At 57.5% G+C, this 17,411-nt stretch overlaps 1 protein-coding gene across 2 annotated transcripts in view; it reads left to right on the top strand.

Annotated features, from left to right (window-relative positions):
* Nucleotides 1-13,046, top strand: part of NCKAP1L (NCK associated protein 1 like) — a 53,408-nt gene extending 40,362 nt beyond the window's left edge. For both annotated transcript variants that reach the window (XM_077869733.1, XM_077869734.1), the window contains 9 exons: nt 1,593-1,690; nt 1,811-1,904; nt 2,077-2,159; nt 2,645-2,725; nt 5,620-5,713; nt 6,660-6,776; nt 7,373-7,482; nt 9,386-9,475; nt 12,549-13,046. In XM_077869733.1, the coding sequence (XP_077725859.1) occupies nt 1,593-1,690; nt 1,811-1,904; nt 2,077-2,159; nt 2,645-2,725; nt 5,620-5,713; nt 6,660-6,776; nt 7,373-7,482; nt 9,386-9,475; nt 12,549-12,680 (899 nt within the window). In that variant the 3' untranslated portion in view covers nt 12,681-13,046. The remainder of the gene's footprint in view (nt 1-1,592; nt 1,691-1,810; nt 1,905-2,076; nt 2,160-2,644; nt 2,726-5,619; nt 5,714-6,659; nt 6,777-7,372; nt 7,483-9,385; nt 9,476-12,548) is intronic.
* Nucleotides 13,047-17,411: the final 4,365 nt, after the last annotated feature.

Raw genomic sequence — 17,411 nt, 5'->3', positions numbered from 1 at the left:
GAGGTTTCAGATGTCCCCTCTCATCAACTCCACCCACAAACTGTAGGCAGCATCTAAAATCAGCTTTAGGTCTTGCTGACAACTGATTAGCAGCAGGAGGTAAGGCTGGTTCCCCCTGCTACCACCCCCACCCCAATTTCCCTGAGTTACCATGGTGATGGGGCAATGCTACTGTAAAAATAGATAGATGGAAAGAGAAGGATGCCCCAGGGTTACTAGCCTGGATTTGAGAAGACTCGAGCGAGGAGGTTTGGTGGATCCCAACTGGGGGCTCATGTCTCTTCCCTCTGGAGCACGCAGTTCGCCTCCTCTTCTTCTCTGCCGGCCATTTTAGCATCAGCAGGTTGACCCCGGTGCAAAGTGTTGTTTCTAGCGCTCAGCTCAGTTGTTCCTACTGTAAATAGGAGAGGCCAGAAATGTGTAGGGTTTCGTCCAGACAGGGCTCTGACCAGTTCCACTTCCTCCGTCCTGGGTGGAGGCAGAGATCCACTGGGCCTGCCTTCAAGGACTACAGGGTGAGCCTTGATTTCTTTCCTCTCTGAACTCTTACTGTGTTTTATTTTTTTAAAATATTTTATTTATTCATGAGACAGAGAGAGAGAGAGAGAGAGAGAGCCTGATGGAGGACTTGATCCCAGGACCCCGGGGTCACACCCTGGGCCAAAGGCGGTGCTAAACCGCTGAGCCACTCGGGCTGCCCATGGCTAATGTTTCTAACGGGATTTCCCCAGGCAGGTTTCACTCAATTCATGCAGGACCAGAAGCAGGATGGGTAGGGACAGGTCAGGCATCCGGGCGGACCAGAGGAAGAAGGATTCAGAGGAAACAACACCTGGGATTCTGGGGACGCGTGTTGATTATGAAAAAGAAAAGGTAGCTGGAGGAGAGGAAGATTTGGACAGTGAGGAGAGCGGAGGGGGAGCATAGAGGACGCCCGACCTTAGATGAGGGACCAGTTGTGGTATCTACGGTAAGGGGCGGCACATTGCGCCGGGCGGGGTTCGGGTCCCAGCCCTGGGCTTGGTTAAGTGACCTTGGGCGAGCTTCCCTCTCCTGTGTCTGGTGAACCAGAACGATGTGCCTGTGCCGTAGGCCTCGGGGGCTGTTAAGGGTTATCGTACCAATAGCCCTTTTGTCGTAAATACCGCAAGTTTTTTTAGGGTGGTACCTTATCTCAGGATGGTACCTTATTTATGTACCAACTCTGAAGAATTCAGGGCAGATCGTACTTTCTTCGCTCTACAGAGAAGTAAGTTGAGGCCCAGGAAGGGTCAGTGCCTCCAGGCCCGACCTGTCCTGGGGGTCGCACAGCTTGCCTGCGAGAGCAACACCCAGGTGCCGCCCAAGGGCGCTCGGGGGCGCACAGACGCCGGCAGAGCGCGGAGGAGATGCCGTCTGCAGACGTCTGTGCGCAGCAGCCGGGAGGTCGTCCGTCCCACGGGCCGGCCAGACCCGCCACCCGAGTGGATCCCAGGCCACTTTTGCCCCCCAGCTTCCCGCTTCCTCTCCTTGATGGGGGACACCGCACGCGTTCGCTTACCCCGCGCCTGTCGCCCCCCGCCCGCCCCGGGACGTCTGTAACTCTCTTGCAGAGATGCGGGCCTTGGCGGAGCTCTTGGGCCCCTATGGCATGAAGTTCCTGAGCGAGAACCTGATGTGGCACGTGACCTCTCAGATTGTGGAGCTGAAGGTACGTGGGAGCTGGGCCCGGGAGAGGGGTACGGGCAGGAGACGGGGGCAGGGCGGGGTGGGGGCCGGGGCCACCGCGACTTGGTCTCTTCCTGCGTCATGTCTCCGGGTGCCGCTGCAGAAGCTGGTGGTGGAAAACATGGACGTGCTCGTTCAGATCCGGTCCAACTTCAGCAAGGCGGACCTGATGGCTTCCCTGCTGCCCCAGCTGACAGGTGAGCACCTCCCTGACAGGAGAGGAAGCTGCGGCACGGCCCTGCGGATGACGGGTGACGGGGTTCGCGGGAAGATCCGGCGGGGGCGGGGGCGGCTAGGCTGGGTCTGCAGGAGCGAACCCATCGCTGTGGCCCTAACGTCTACTTTCCTAATGTTCTTCGTTCTCCTCAGGGGCTGATAACGTGCTGAAGCGCATGACCATCATTGGGGTCATCCTCACGTTCAGGGCCATGGCCCAGGAGGGACTTCGGGAGGTGAGCCGGGGGGTCGGGGCTGCCCCGGGATCAGACGCCTGCGAGGGTAGGCTTGGGATGAGACGTGGTAGAAACACACGGTGAACACTGAGGGAAAAGAAGGAAGAAGGAGCTTGATTTGGTGGAGGTCCTGCAAGGGCCGTGGGGCATGATGAGTGGAGGACCCCGGAGGCATGGCGAGAGGGGCAGTGTGGGAGGCTGGCTGGGTCCCTCTAAGTCCAGGCCCCCGCTTTTAAAAAAGATTTTATTTATTCATGAGAGACACAGAGGCAGGGACACAGGCAGAGGGAGAAGCAGGCTGCGTGCAGGGAGCCCGATGCAGGACTCGATCCCGGGACCCCGGGGTCACGTCCTGGGCCGAAGGTGATGCTCAACCGCTGAGCCACCCCGGGGCCCCAAGTCCAGGCCCTTTTTATGTTCGTGTCCATCTATCTCTGAAGGTACTGGCACCTCCCTGGGGACCCTCGTGTCTTCTCCTCTTGCAGGTGTTCTCCTCCCACTGCCCGTTCCTTATGGGTCCCATTGAGTGCCTGAAGGAGTTTGTCACCGCGGACACAGACATCAAGGTACGGGACCGTGTGAAGTACAATCCCCTCGGGAGATCTGTGTCGTCGAGGAGGACGTGGCCAGGATCTTGTAAGGGGAGGGGACGGGGGCTCTGAGGAAGACTGTAGGGAGCTGAGCCAGCCTTTGACTAGGGATGCACCGGCGGAGATTTTGTGGAGCGAGAGCGCTGGTCAGATAATATTCCTGGAGAGCGAGCGAGCGAGGGCGGCGCTGGGGAGACTCGGGGATGGGGAGCCGGGGCACCGGGCTGAGCTGCGGGAGCTGGGGAGCCGCTCCCGGGACAGGCGGAGATCTAGGCTAGTGTCCGTCGGTGTCCACCTCGAGTGGGCACAGGATACCCAACCTCGTGCAAACACGGCCCCTCCTCAAGCAGAGCTTAGGCCCTTCTTTGTAAAAAGATTTATTGCTTCCGTCCCCAGCCACCCTGCCTGCCCTCAGTTTCCCTTTCCTGGCGTTTCCTGTCTCTTGGTTCTGAAACCTTTGGGCACCTCCGTGTCGCCCGGCTCAGGCCCCCAGTCGCTACGGAGATGGAGAAAGGACCAGAGGCTTCTGCGGGCTCCCAGGAAAAGGGCCATCTCCCTGCCGCCCAGGTCCCGCCTGGGGACGGGGCCTTCCAACGCGAGGGCCGGCCGCTTGTCTACAGTGGGTCCCTCTTGGGGACAGAGGTCTGAGAGTCGCAGGGAGTCAGCTCGCAGGGGGCATGGAGTTAGATGTCGAGGAAAACGTCCTTCCCTTGAGATCAGAAGAGTCGTGACATCTCCCCTCTGTCTGCCCGGCGGAGCGGCCGTCGAAGCCCGGTGGGTTTGGTGTTGCGCGTGCGGTTGAACCGGGCTTTCTGACAGCCGCTGATGCTGGGCCGCGCTGCGGGCTGTCGGGGGCTCCTGGCGCCACTGAGTGTTAGGATCAGCTTAGCAGGTGGGAGCAGAGAAGGGAGGATGCGGCCTGTCCGGCCTGTCCCCGTGTCCGGCAGATTCTGTTAGGCCTCAGGGGGTGCGCCGATTAGGAAAACAGAGAATAGGACTCCCTGCAGTCCTCCCTCCCTTCCTCCGGAACACCCAGGCTGTGCACGGGTCCCCATCTCCCCTGCCGTGGTTGCCCTGAGCACGGAGACTTAAATAAAGGGCAGAGCAGGGCCCGGCGAGGCTTTGCGGTCCGTGGGTGGACTGGTGCGGCCGTAGGGCACATTGCATGAGACACCCCACTCGGTTGTCTACTCTTGAAACCACGGTCCTTGTTCTCTCACAACATTGTTTTTTTTTTTTTTTTTAATAATTTACTTATTTATTTTAGAGGGGCGGGAGGGGCAGAGGGAGAGACCATGCGTCCAGCGGACGGAGCTCCGTGCTGAGCTCGGAGCCCAACTTGGAACTCGATCTCTCGACCCTGAGATCACGCCCCGGGCCAAAGGCAAGAGGGGGACGCTCACCTGACTGCACCACCCAGGCGCTCGTCTCTCAGAACATTTCAAAGTGATTTAAAGGGGGCACATGGGTAGCTCAGTTGGTTAAGCATCTGACTCTTGATCTTAGGGTCATGAGTTCAAGCCCATGTTGGGCTCTAGGCCCACATGGAGCCTACTTAAAAAACAAAAAAACAAAAAAACAAAGTGATTTAAAAAAAAAAAAATCTCACGTGAGGTCTAAACGTTTGGCATGGGAGTAGGGGTGTGGGGCTATTTCCCGGGAACCTGATTTTAAGTACAAGAGAGTCAAGTTTCCATCAATAAATATTGATCGAATGCCTTCTATGAGCTTAGCCTTGTGTTAGAAACTGAAGAGGAGTGGGGCGCCTGGGGGCTCAGTCGGTTAAGCACCTGCCTTCAGCTCAGGTCACGATCCCAGGTCCTGGGATCCAGCCCTGCATGGAGCTCCCTCTCCCTCTGCCCCTCTCCCTGCTCTCGCTCTAACTCTCTCTCTCTCAAATAAATAAATAAAATCCTTAAAAACCAAAAAAAAAAAAAAAAAACCCACAAAAAAAACACCCAAGAGGAGAAAAAGAAGTACACATGTTCTGGCTTTGAGATAAAGGAAGAGGGTAAAGGCATGACGTCTATTGGTCCGTTATGGACTCTGAGTGTGTAGGGTACATGTGGTCTAGTTTAATCTCCACAACAGCTCTGGGAGGTATTATTATCCCAGTTCTACAGATGAGAAAACTGAGGCTCAAAGAGGCGAAGCAGCTTTTAGCCAAGGCCACACATCTAGAAAGGGGCGGTGCTGGGATTTGAACCCAGATCTTCTCACTCCAAGGCCTTTATCTCCCCTCAGAAGCCGGGAGGTTTTATTTTATTTTTTACTTTATTTATTTATTTATTCATTCATTCATTCATTCATTCATTTATTTATTTATTTATTTATTTATTTATTTATTTATTTATTTATTGGAGGCTTTAAAGGGTCGTTTTCTAGGCGGTGAGATAAGCCGTAGGTCTCACCTCCTGTCGGAAAAGAGAGCTGCCAATACCAGGCCTGTGTGTGATCCATGCGAACCCCGCGGTAGAGACGGGTTGGGCCGGAGGATTCAAGGAGGGCTTCACAGACGACCTGAGATTTGAGTTAAGCCTCGAGGGATGGGTGTCCCTATAAGCCGAGGACAGGACGGGAGGAGAGCACATGCCCCGAGGCGTGGAAGTGAGGCCGGAGTCGCCTGCTGCATGGATTGTAGGAAGCACTTGGGGAAAGGAGATTGAGGAAGTCAGTCTGTCCTGTGGAGCATCGAGCGCTGACGCCAGACGCCAGCACCTGTGCTTTCCCCGTAGGCAAGGGAGAGCCGGGAAAGGATCCCTAGAACACCAGAGCGCACGCCCGAAGCTTAAGATCTGGGTCCAGGGATCCCAACGCCCAGGCGCCTCTCCTGGGAGCCCCGTCCAGGATGCGGTTTTCCCCTCTCCTAGGTGACCCTGAGTATCTTCGAGCTGGCCTCTGCTGCAGGAGTGGGCTGCGACATTGACCCGGCCCTGGTGGCTGCCATCGCCAACCTGAAAGCTGGTAAAATTGAGGAAAGCGGGCGGGGGGAGGGCTCGGGCCGTATTTTCAGGTGGGAAGACGTCAATTTGGGGTCGTCAATTCAGAGGGTACAAGCGGGGAGCTAAAGAAAGACCTAAAGTATGGTCCCCGAGCCCCAGGCAATTTAGAGTCGCAGCCAGGTCGTGACGGGCTGACCTGTCAGTCTGCTAAAAAATGCGAACTCTTTGATGTGCAACCAGTACCCAGAGGGACTCAGGGTCTAGAAGGGGAAATCAGGAATGCAGATGAAGCGGCGGAGTGGGAGCGGCATCTGAGTTCCCCAGCGTGTCGGGCTCCCCCCTCCTGCAGGTGGGGGCTCGGTCGGGTGGGCCTCTGTCTGCCTGTGGCTCAGGTGATGGTCCCGGGTCCTGGGATCGAGCCCCACGCTGGGCTCCGGCGAGGCGGGGAGCCTGCTTCTCCGTCTCCCTTTCCCTCTGCCCTCCCCCCACTCGTGTTCTCACTCACTCTGCTCTCTCTTAAGTAAATAAAAAATCTTAACAACAACAACAAAAAGGTAAGAATCACCTTGACACTGTTGGCTTCTTTGTGCGGCCTCCCGTTTTCTCTTACTTTTCCCGTTTTCCTCCCCATACTCGGAGCGGGATGACACCAAGGGGCTGGTATTCAGCCCTCTCAACGTGGCCAGACTGGCCCTTCTCTCTTGCTCGGGGGGACGCCTGCCTCTCCCTGCTGCCTCCCCCCTTCCCCCCTGCAGGCCGCCCGTGTGTCTTCGGGCCACACGTCGGCTAAGAGCTCTGCTCCAGGGGCCGGAGGAGGCCTCCATGGGCCGGTCCTGGCCCCTGAGCAGGAAGGGCTCGCCCGCTTTACCGAGCGTTTCCTGGGCGCTTGTCCCGTGACCCTCGGGCAGTCCTGGGAACAGAGCTGCGCAGGCCCGGGCCTCACCGTCTGTCCTCTCCCGTCCTACCAGATACTTCATCCCCCGAGGAGGAGTATAAGGTGGCCTGCTTGCTCTTGGTCTTCCTGGCCGCTTCGCTCCCGCTCCTGGCCACCGACCCCGCTTCCTTCTTCAGCATCGAGAAGGACGGTAAGTAGGCCGGCAGCGCTTGCAGCCCTTGGAGGGACCCGTGCGCTTCTCCAGGCTCCTGGGGCCCGGGGATGGGATGGAAACCTCTGCCGGGAGGAGCCAGACTTCTGACTCAGGTGTAGTTTTGTTTCAAAAGACACTTGAGAATGAACTATTGGGGATCCCCGGGGGGCTCAGCAGTTTAGCGCCTGCCTTTGGTCCAGGGCGTGATCCTGGAGACCCGGGATCGAGTCCCACGTCGGGCTCCCTGCATGGAGCCTGCTTCTCCCTCTGCCCGGGTCTCTGCCTCTCTCTCTCTCTCTCTCTCTCATGAATAAATAAATAAAATATTAAAAAAAAAAAGAGAACGAACTATCCGCAAAATTCAATCCCGGTGGAATTTTTTAAGGATCATCCTTCTCCTAATATCCAAAAATCGCCTCATATTTCTCAGGGATCTCATTCCCCACATGCCTCCTCGTCCTTTTGGTGTCAAACGGCCGGCGGGGGGTGGGCGGGGGTCTCCCCTGAACAGGCTGAGGGTACCAGCCGGGGCCAGCCCGGCGCGGCTCACGCGTCCCCTTCGCTTCTCCCCGCTTCTGTCAATCATGACCCAGGTTACAACAACAACATTCACTGCTTGACCAAAGCCATCATCCAGGTGTCCGCTGCCCTCTTCACGCTCTACAACAAGAACATCGAGACGCACCTCAAGGAGTTTCTGGTGGTGAGTGGCCCCGGCTACATGGCTTAAGTCCCCAGATGCGGTTGCTGGGCGCCCCGGAGGCCAACCTGTCACCTAATTCATTCCGTGAGGGAGGGGCCACCCTGTGAAGGGCCGGAGGTGTCAGCCTCCACCTGATCACCTAGAGCGTTGGACTGAGTCCGTGAATCGTGAGTCGTGGTTCTGGATCTGCCAGTAAGAGGTTGTGGGAGCTCTGAAGAGCCGAACTTCGGGGGCCTCGTTTTGCCCATTTATTCAATAGGGAGGTGACGCCGAATCTGCCATTCATTACCTTGGGGTGCTGTAGAATATCCTATAGGGAGCTTGTTGAAATACAGACTCCTGATCCTTGGGCCAGATGTGCAAGGTTGGAATGTTCCGGGGAGAGCCCAGGCCTCTGTTTTTTTTTTTAAACAATTAATTTAAAAATAAGAATGAATTATTGTTTATTTCTATTAAGAGACTGAGACCTGAGATCAAGAATCAGACGCTTAATCGACTGAGCCACCCAGGCGCCCCCACGCCTCTGTTTTTAATAAGGTCTCCAGGGGATCTGATGCACAATCAAGTCGGAGACGCCAAGTTTTAGAGCCTATAAGGCCCTTTCCAGCTTTGTTTTTATTTAAATATTTTATTTATTTGTTCATGAGAGACACAGAGACCCAGGCAGAGGGAGAAGCAGGCTCCATGCAGGGAGCCCGACGCGGGACTCGATCCCAGGACCCCGGGGTCACACAACCGCTGAGCCACCCGGGCGCCCTCCCCCACTTTCTGCCTTTAATCCTGACCTAAAAACATCAAACTTTTTTTTTCACATTTTTCCAACTTGAGCATAAATCAGAATCACCTGGGGGATTTCTGACTCAGTAGATTTGACGTGCGCGGCTGGAAAATTTGCATTTCCAAGTCCCCAGGTGTTGTTGCTGCCTCCATCGGGGGATCTCCCTTCGAGAACACCCGTCTCCGTTTCTAGGACTGGAGCTTGTAACCCACCTACCGTAGGTCACGTCCAATTTGTGTGAGGAAAAGATTGTTTTAGGAGCCATTTTTAGCCAAAGTCTGACTCCCTGTAACTATCACCATTGATCTTGGTTTTGCCTCTGGAAATACACAGCGTAAGTAATCTCTTTCCGTTGCTGAAAGAGGCCCAGGAGGTTTCCGTTCGGGGCCTCCGTGGAGGAGTTCCCACCCTGCGCTTCTGATACCTGGACCATCACCCGCTGCTGCCCGGAGCACCCTCGGCGATGGGGAGCTTATTCCTTCGCAAAGCACGGGCCTGCCTTAGAAGTGGGGCCTCGTCTGCTTCCTTTAGGAGGAAACACGCCCGACCCTATTCTCTTGGGCATCCTACGTTGTCCTGGGAGCGGAGGTAGAGGGCCTGCGTGTAAACTGGGCCAGCCAGCCAACCCGCGGGGCTCTGGGCACCCTCGATATGAACACTCGCACAGATCCCTAGGGGGTGAGGAGGGACCCCCGCCCCCGCCCTTACCCTGTTTGTTTGCACCGAGAGGGACGTGGGCCGGGGCTACAGTCACGACCTGCTGGGGCCTGGAGGTAAACGCAGAGGACGGGCACTCGGGAGGTGACAGGAGGAGGATACGGAGCGCGGCTGCAGCGCCCCAATCAGAGGCCCAGGCGGTCTCGGTGCAGGGGGAGGCCGCTGCGGTGGGAGCCCCAGGCCCAGCCGAGGCCGATTGCGGGGGCAGATGAGCTCTTGCTCCGGCTTCTGTCCTCAGCCCCGGCAGTCGGGCCACCTCCTGCTCACAGGCCGGCGCCTCTCCAGAGCCTCCCCGCACCCCAGCACTTCCCAGCCCCCCCTTGATCTTTCTTGCTCTTCCTGTGGCCTGAGGCTGTCCTCCTCTGACCTCCCGAAGGCTCCACTTGCTGACAAGCGCTTCCCCCACAGGTGGCCTCCGTCAGCCTCCTGCAGCTGGGCCAAGAGACCGACAAGCTGAAGACCAGGAATCGGGAATCCATTTCTCTGCTCATGCGCTTGGTACGTGGGTGCCTCGGGCTGGTCCGGGGCCGAGAGAGCCGAGGCCCGGGGCACCTCCGGGGTGGGGGGACGCGGCGGCCTCTGCGGCTCCCGGGTGCCCGCCGCACATTCCGGTTAAGGTGCCCGACGGGTCCGCCGACCCCGGGGCAGGGTCCTCGGGGCCGAGTCCTCGGGGCCGGCCTGGTCCTGGCGGACGGCGCCCGGTGACCTGCCGTATCAGGTCCGACCCGGAGGGCGGGGGCGCTGTGTCCGCGCCCCGTGGCCAGGTCACGTTTGATGTTTGATTCCGCTTGCGCACGTCCCGCCACCACGTGCCTTGTCCGTCGGAGCTGGAGGTGCGGCAGGGAGCGGAGGGGGGCTCCTAGGAGGGGCGGTTAGCTGCAGAGCCCAAGACACAGAGCCGGGTGGGCCGTGAGTCAGCGCCTGCCATCTCTTTCTTCCCAAGCTGTGGGCTTTTCACTGCTTTTGGCAGAAAGTTCTGGGAACTCTGACTCAGTTAACTTAAAAAAAAAAAAAAAACTTTTCCCCATGACCCTGTTTTCCTCTCCGACACGCTTACTCACTCCTTCGCTCTCAGTCTGATTCCCAGGTTACTGGCGCCCTGAGATGCGTCGGCAGGGGCTCCCAGCCCGGCCCCTCTCTGGCCTCGGGGGGCGGCTGTGCTCCAGCTCCGAGTCCGCACTAAAGCTTCCTCGGCCCGTCAGAGTCTCTAGGTGGCCGCGGCCTACCTGCGGGCCTTGCGCACGGCCTGCTGCCCAGGTGCGTCGGGGCAGCCGCACGGAGAGCTCTAGTGCGGGGTCTGTGGCCGGAGTCCGGATGCGTGTGCCTCCAAATGCCGCAGCCAGGCCGGTCCCCTCCACGCTGCTCCGTGCGGAACGCTGAGGGGCCCGGGAGTTCTGAATTCAAGCCTGGCCTTTCACGGAAATATAAGGGTAGATTGTGAGGGTCAAGGGATACAAGATCCTGCTGGGTCTCTAGTCACACGCTGCGGAGGTTTGCATGTGCACCTCCGGCCAGGCCCGCAGACGTCGGGGGCAGGCACGCCGGGGACTCCCCGTGGCGCCCGGAGGGTCTGCGGCTTAGCTGCGCGCAGCCAGGAAGGGCCTCCGTTGGGCTAAGGCCCAGGATGGAGACGAGAGGAGAGGCCGTGCGGGGAGGGGTGGTGCAGTGGGCGGCGAGGCCACGGGAGGCGGGTGGGGGCGGGTGCCCGGAGCGCGCTCCCCGCACAAGTGGACGACCCTCCCTGAGACCCCGACCCTCTACCCATGAAAGGCGGCAATAATCCCGCCTCGTGGGAAGGTGCTGGTGACGGTGCCTGGTACGTGCCACATGCTCAGCGAGTGCTGGGCCGCTCTCTGCCGCTCCTTTTACTTTTTGGGCCATTTCCTGGGCGGTTCTCGCCTCTGCAAGGTTGTGGGTGGTGCCCTGTTGCCCCTCGGCCCTGCCTCCTCGCCCCTCACGTGTGGGTGGGAGGCCAAGGCTAGGACCAGGTGCTTTTTGTTCGAGGGAGAGACCTGGGCACTAGCTGCTGCAAAGCAATTTGAATGCAAATGTTCCCAGCGGAAATACAGGAAGGAACTGGGCCGGGCCTGGCCAGACGCTCGCCTCCGGGGTCTTTCCGTCTTGGCTGCAAGGCTGGGCCGGCCCACCCCCAGCGCTGCAGCCCGTCGGGGCAGGGGGTTCCCGGGCAGGGGAGGACTCGGGACCATGGAACCCTAGACGTCGGAATCAGCCCAGGTCCGGTCCGTATAATCTGTAGGTGAAGGAGCTGAGGGGAGGGAGGGAAGGTGGCATTCAAGGTCTCCCCCCAAATACGTGGGCGGACTTGGGATGAGAGCCCAGGGGTCTCGGCCTTTGCTGCCGGAATTTCCTCCAGTGAGGAGCCCCGAGGTGTTCCGTGCTTGATGGAGCGAACAATGGGAAGTCTCGGGCCCTTGGATCCTTCTAGAAGCCGCCACTCATCTCCTTGTACCTGGGGCTCATATCCTAGAGAAGACACCTTCTCCCCCTCCTGGCTTAAGGTTTGGAAGTCTTGCTCAGCAAGAAAGCCCTTGTGTTCCCCCGGCCTCCGGTGGGGGCTGCCGTGAGCCGTGAGCGGCGGCCTCCCCGGGTGCAGCCTGCAGCGACCGGCCGTGCGCGCCTGTATCTGAGGACCCAGACTCTTACACGCTCGGAAGCGTGAGAGGACTGCACGGGGAGCCGCCGTAGAGCAGATACGCTAAATCCTCTGGGTCGGGTGCATTTTCAGGATTTGAAACCCCAGACGTCCCTGGGGGGCGGGGGCGTGTGTGTGACTCGCCGGAGGACTCGGGACCCTTCTCTCCAGGGTGTTTAGTCCCACAGTCTGCTGGGCGAGGAGCGGGGGGCACTGAAGGACACACACCCTGCTCCTGGGGACCCCGCAGCCCAACGGCAGGCTGTAGGGCCCTCGGCTAATGTGCCTGCGCCTCCTGCCGCGCCCCACTGCCCGCGTCTTCCCGGGCATCTCGAGCCACCCTCCTGCTAGGCTCCGGGGGCTGCTGGATTGCCACAGCGCACAGGCTTCTAATTAAACTAATTAATCATGCCCCTCCCTTCTGCAGCATCCTCACTGCTCCCCAAGCACCGCTTGGAGGGAGGGAGGCTGCTGAGCCCGGCACGGGAGGCCCCGCATGGCTTCCAGGCCCTGCTTTCTGGGCCTGCGGTGGTGACTGTCTCCTCGGCCGTGAAGCCGTGTCACCGGCGCTCCTATGCAGCCGCACCTGCTTCGGTGCTGCCCACGCACGCTGGTGCGGCATCCAGGATGGGAGAGAAGGGCGGCTCCGACGGCTCCTCGCTGCCGCCTGCTGCCGGGCCCTTCATTGAACGCTGATGAGGGGCCTCGGGGCCGTTAGAACGGAGCCGAAGGGCCGCCTTGCTCTACTCAGTGAGGGGACAAGCGGGGAGTGTGATTGGGAACCGCGTCCACTTGCAGCTCCGAGGCCCCAAGGCCCAGGGACGGGACGGGACGGGTCGGGAGGAACAGGGCATCCCCGAGGCCCGCCCGCCCGCCCACCCGCCTGCGGTTCTCATCTCTTGGCCTCCTGTCTTCCAGGTGGTGGAGGAGTCCTCCTTCCTGACTCTGGACATGCTGGAGTCCTGTTTCCCTTACGTCCTGCTTCGCAATGCCTACCGGGAGGTGTCCCGGGCCTTCTACCTGAACCGAGTGGCAGCCAGTACCCACTGAGGGGCCCTTCGGACCCCCTAACCCCGTGACACTATAGCCGTTTCTTTGAGGGATGGATGGGCCCGGGAGCCGGAGCTGAGGAACGGACGACACGCGGGGGACAATCCAGGGACGCGGGGACGCGGGGCAGGCTGGCCGGGGGTGCGGGTGGGGGGCGGTCTGCGGGAAAAGTCCGGGAATTGGGGCCACGTGCGTGCAGTTTTGCCGTGAGAGGCACGAGCGACACACGGGTACATTTGTTCTCTTGCGGTGACAAGCGCTTGAGCTGCGACCGGCACGGGTGTCTCGACCTTCATCACCATTCCGAGGATGGTGCTGGCGGGCAGGGATGATCCATCATCATATTAAAGCATAATGAGCTTATAATCCTCCCACTGGAGCTGCTATTGTCTCCTGCACATTCATTAGGACGATTATCTCCTCTCTTCCTTTCCCGAACGTGTTCAGCAAACCTCCAGCTGGCTCCTCCTGCAAAGTAGGAGCAAAGGAGCTCCCCTTTCCTTGTGGGGCTCTCCCTCTGCCTCCAGCTCTGCTGCCTCCAGGGGCAACAGGTGTTCTTGAGAGACCGTCCCTGGCCCCCCCCCCCCCTTGTAGGGAATGAGCACGAGCACCTTCTCCCATCTGCGTAGCTGTAACCCCTCCTGCTTTTCCTGTGGCGTCCCTACAACCCAGAGCAGAGGGTCAGTCTAGCTAATTCTAGGCCACGTGACAACTAATGGGATCAGAGTCAGTGGGTCTCCCTCCCAGATCACTTGGGGGTACTCTCCCTCCTATCCGGAGCCACTAGTTTAACCCAAATCCCCTTGTCATCCTGGGTACAGCTGTTGCTCCAGGTAGGGATTTCTCCCCTAGATCTTAAATTTCATAGACCTCATTAGATTATAGGGCCCTGAGAGTGGGTATACTTGAGGGAGTACAAGCTGTTTCAACTCAGCCCTTTTCTGCACTAATTAGAATTTCGAGTGTCACAGTGCCTGGGGCGTTCAGGATAGCACTGAACTGGATTTGGTGAACTCGGCGGCAGGACGCAGCGGCCCCGCCCGTCCCCTCTGCGCCCCCGTGGCCGTGGCCGGGGAGAACTGGAGCGACAGACCCGGTGTCACAGGTCCAGAGCGGTTGAAACGGGCATACGCGATTAACCAGTTGATTGATTAGGGTCACGTCCACCCTCCCACGATAAAAAGGAAGCAATTGTTGGTTTTCCACAAAACCATCGGGGGTTTCTTAAAGCCGTGTGACCGCTGTTTTGGCCTTTTGTGTGCATGTTTGATCTTTTTTTTTTTTTTTTTCCCTCAAGACCCGGGCTTAGTCAATACTTTTTTTATTATTTTTTTAACTCGGTACTCCTCACCGATACGTCAGTCTTTCTCAACCATGAGTGGTCCTTAGGGCAGAAGCAGCAGAGCATCCAGCTTCCTGGCTGCGGAGCACATTACGTTCTCGAGGAGTGATTCAGGGTCAGGCCTTTGGAGGCTGAGGGCAAAGTTGATGAGGATGAAAGGGCTCGGGAGCCTCTTAGCAACTCTTCCTAGGCCCTTCTCTCTCCGCTGGGATCTTATCCTTGACATGGAGACCCTCTTCCACGTACCTGTAGAGCTCCTTGAGAGGAGTCTCCCGGAGGACCGCAAGACACGTTGCTGCAGGGGAAGAGAGGGTAGACCTGATACATTTTTTTTTAATTAAAATTTTTATTGAGGGGATCCCTGGGTGGCGCAGCGGTTTAGCGCCTGCCTTTGGCCCAGGGCACGATCCTGGAGTCCCGGGATCGAATCCCACGTCGGGCTCCCTGCATGGAGCCTGCTTCTCCCTCTGCCTGTGTCTCTGCCTCTCTCTCTCTCTGTGTGTCTCTCATGAATGAATAAATAAATAAAATCTTTAAAAAATAAAATCTTTAAAAAATAAAATTTTTATTGAGAGAACGGTGCCTGGCTGGGCACCGATCTCAGGGTTGTGAGTTCAAGTCCCATGTTGGGCATAAAGCTTATAAAAAATATATAAAAAAAATTTTTTTTGAGATAGTTAATCCACATGTACTTATAAGAAACAACAGAGACATTGTGTCAACCAAAAAAAAAAAAAAAAAACACACAGAGACACAGAGAGAGCTTCTATACCTTTACCAGTTTCTCCCGTAGGTGACATCTTGCGTAACCATAGTGTACTCTCATTACCGAGATGCCGACTTCCATATATGCCATATATATATAATGGAATACTACTCAGCTATCAAAAAATGAAATCTTGTCATTTGCAATGACATGGATGGAACTAGAGGGTATTATGCTAATAATAGCATGTCATGATCTAATCCAGATTCCCCAGTTTTACTCACACTCCTTGCTCTGTGTATATGTATTTAGTTCCGTAACAGCGTTTTCACGTGTCGGTTTGTGCCGTATCTCACCACCACGGTCAAGATACAGAACAGGTTAGTCACCGCAAGGATCCTCACGTTGCTTTTTTTTTTTTTTGCAACCATATTCCCTTCCCCTTCCCTTCCCCTTGGCAGCAGAGATCTGTTCTCCTTTTCTAGTTTTTTTTTTTTTAATTTATGTATTACAGTCACACACAGAGAGAGAGAAAGGCAGAGACACAGGCAGAGGGAGAAGCAGGCTCCATGCACCGGGAGCCCGACGTGGGATTCGATCCTGGGTCTCCAGGATCACGCCCCGGGCCAAAGGCAGGCACCAAACTGCTGCGCCACCCAGGGATCCCTGTTCTCCTTTTCTAAAACGTTGTCATTGCAAAAAAAAAAAAAAAAAAAAAAAAAAAGTCATTGCAAGCAGCATCTTTTTTTTAATTTTTAAAATTTTTACTTTTTTTACTTTTTTATTTTTTTTAAGCAGCATCTTTTTACAGACCTGCAATTACACGCACGTTTCTCTAAGATGCGTGCTTTTTCGAAGTGCTCTCACATCCTTTATGACAATTCTGCAGGGGAGCCAGGGAAGGCCTCCCTGTTTTAGGCCAGCACACAGATTCAGAGACGTTTAATGATTTAACGAGGGTCACACATTTAGCAGTACATCTAGATCCGGGACCACGTCTGATGCCAATCCCTTGGATCATTTCTACCTGACCAGACTGCTCGGCCATCTGGGAAGACTTGGTTGTTAGGATCCCGAGGCTCCAGAATGAGCACACAGGAGGAGATGAGGGCACGATGGCTTTACCACCTGAAACAAGAAGTGAGTGTCTAGAGGTGAAGGGACGGGTCCCGTGAGGGACCCATGAGCATTTCATGGACGCGTAGGGACCCTATGCTTTCTTGACCAGGAGGGCCTCCGACCCCTGACAGCTGGGGACGCAACCAGCTGCTCTCACATCCCCGGCTTGTTTTATTTACGCCTTAAAAGGAAGTGAGGACCGGGTGCGGGGAGAGAGTCTGACTCCGATCGTTTTGTCTTGCAGGCAAGAGTAGGTTCCAGCCTCAGCAGTTTCATTAGTGCCGTGGTTTCAGTAGAACCTCCATTAGCTGTGTGCGGCGATGAGATGGAACGCCCCCTCCCACCAGGCCCGGGGTGACATGCTGGCAGCCGAGCTCCCTTTCCTCTGGGCGGTGCCACGCAGCTCCCGCGACCCAGGTGGTTCACGGAGCGGCCGGGCCTGGCCCGGGGCTGTCACCTGCGGGCCTCCGCCTGCCAGGGGGAGAACAGCGGCTGCTGGGCGCCGGGGCCCAGGAGGGAAGGAAGGCCTCTCTCCGTTCTTCTCCAACAAAGTTTGACTCCGAGAAGAAGCTGGCACATGGCTGAAATGCACTCACGAGGTTGGGGGAAGACTGTGCCTCCCGTCCCCTCCCTGGGCCTCCCGCTCCTCCTAAGTACCTGTCATCAAAAGAGATGAAGATGAGCCCCCCTCAGCCCCCACACCTCCGTGAGTTGTCAAGTACTCTCCCTCCCACCTGAGCAGGAAGCGGGAGCACAGGCCAGGCTGCAGGGTGAGGAAGCCAGAAGTTAACTTGAGCTGAGTTTGCAGCTCCGGAGAGATTGAGGAGCAGGCTCTTCTCCTGTCACTTTGGAAGGAGAGGATGGTGAGGCCGCCCCTTTAAATAGCATTCCCGTGGGAGGCACATCACATCCATCCGTCACCGCTGCCAAAGCATCATTTTTGGTCTCTATCAAACTGCCAGCTGGTTGGGAGGCTAGTGGGGTTCGGGGAGTGAGGAGGCAGGGGCTCCAAGGGGCAGGGGCAGCTCGGAAGGCACGAAGGAGAGAGACGAGTGAGGCTGGCAGAGGCAGCCTGGGAAAGCGGGGGTGGGGGGGCAAGAGGACAGGGAGGGAACAGCCGTGGTCTTTAGAGCCTATGGATGGAGCAGGCAAATGGGGTTCCTATCTGTGAGGAGGTGGGGGAGACAGACGGGGGATGAAAGTGCCAGAAGGATGGGGTTGAGGTCAAACACCGGGACAGGTGACTAAAGGAGAAAGAGAGCCACAGGATGGAAAAGCGCGGGGAGGAGGAGGAGGGTGGAGGCTTGGCCCGGGCTGGGCGCTGACCCTCTGTGGGACCATCACTTCCCTGGGCTCGGTTTTCCCCTTTGTTGAACGCAGAGGGCTGGGCTAGATGGACTCTAACATGTCTTTCATGAATAACCTTTGCTTTGCTTTGGTGAATTTTCCTTTTCTGAAAATGGGGCAGGGGCTGGGGGCCCGGGGCCGCAGGGTGGGATCTGCCACCGCGCTGACGAGGCCCGTGGAGGTCCCCCTGGAGGTACACCTCCCGCCCCTTTTCCGC

Source organism: Canis aureus, chromosome 25, assembly GCF_053574225.1.
Source record: "Canis aureus isolate CA01 chromosome 25, VMU_Caureus_v.1.0, whole genome shotgun sequence".
Classification (NCBI taxonomy): Eukaryota; Metazoa; Chordata; class Mammalia; order Carnivora; family Canidae; genus Canis; species Canis aureus.
Note: the sequence above shows the minus strand (reverse complement) of the source record. Positions and strands in the feature narration are given on the sequence as shown.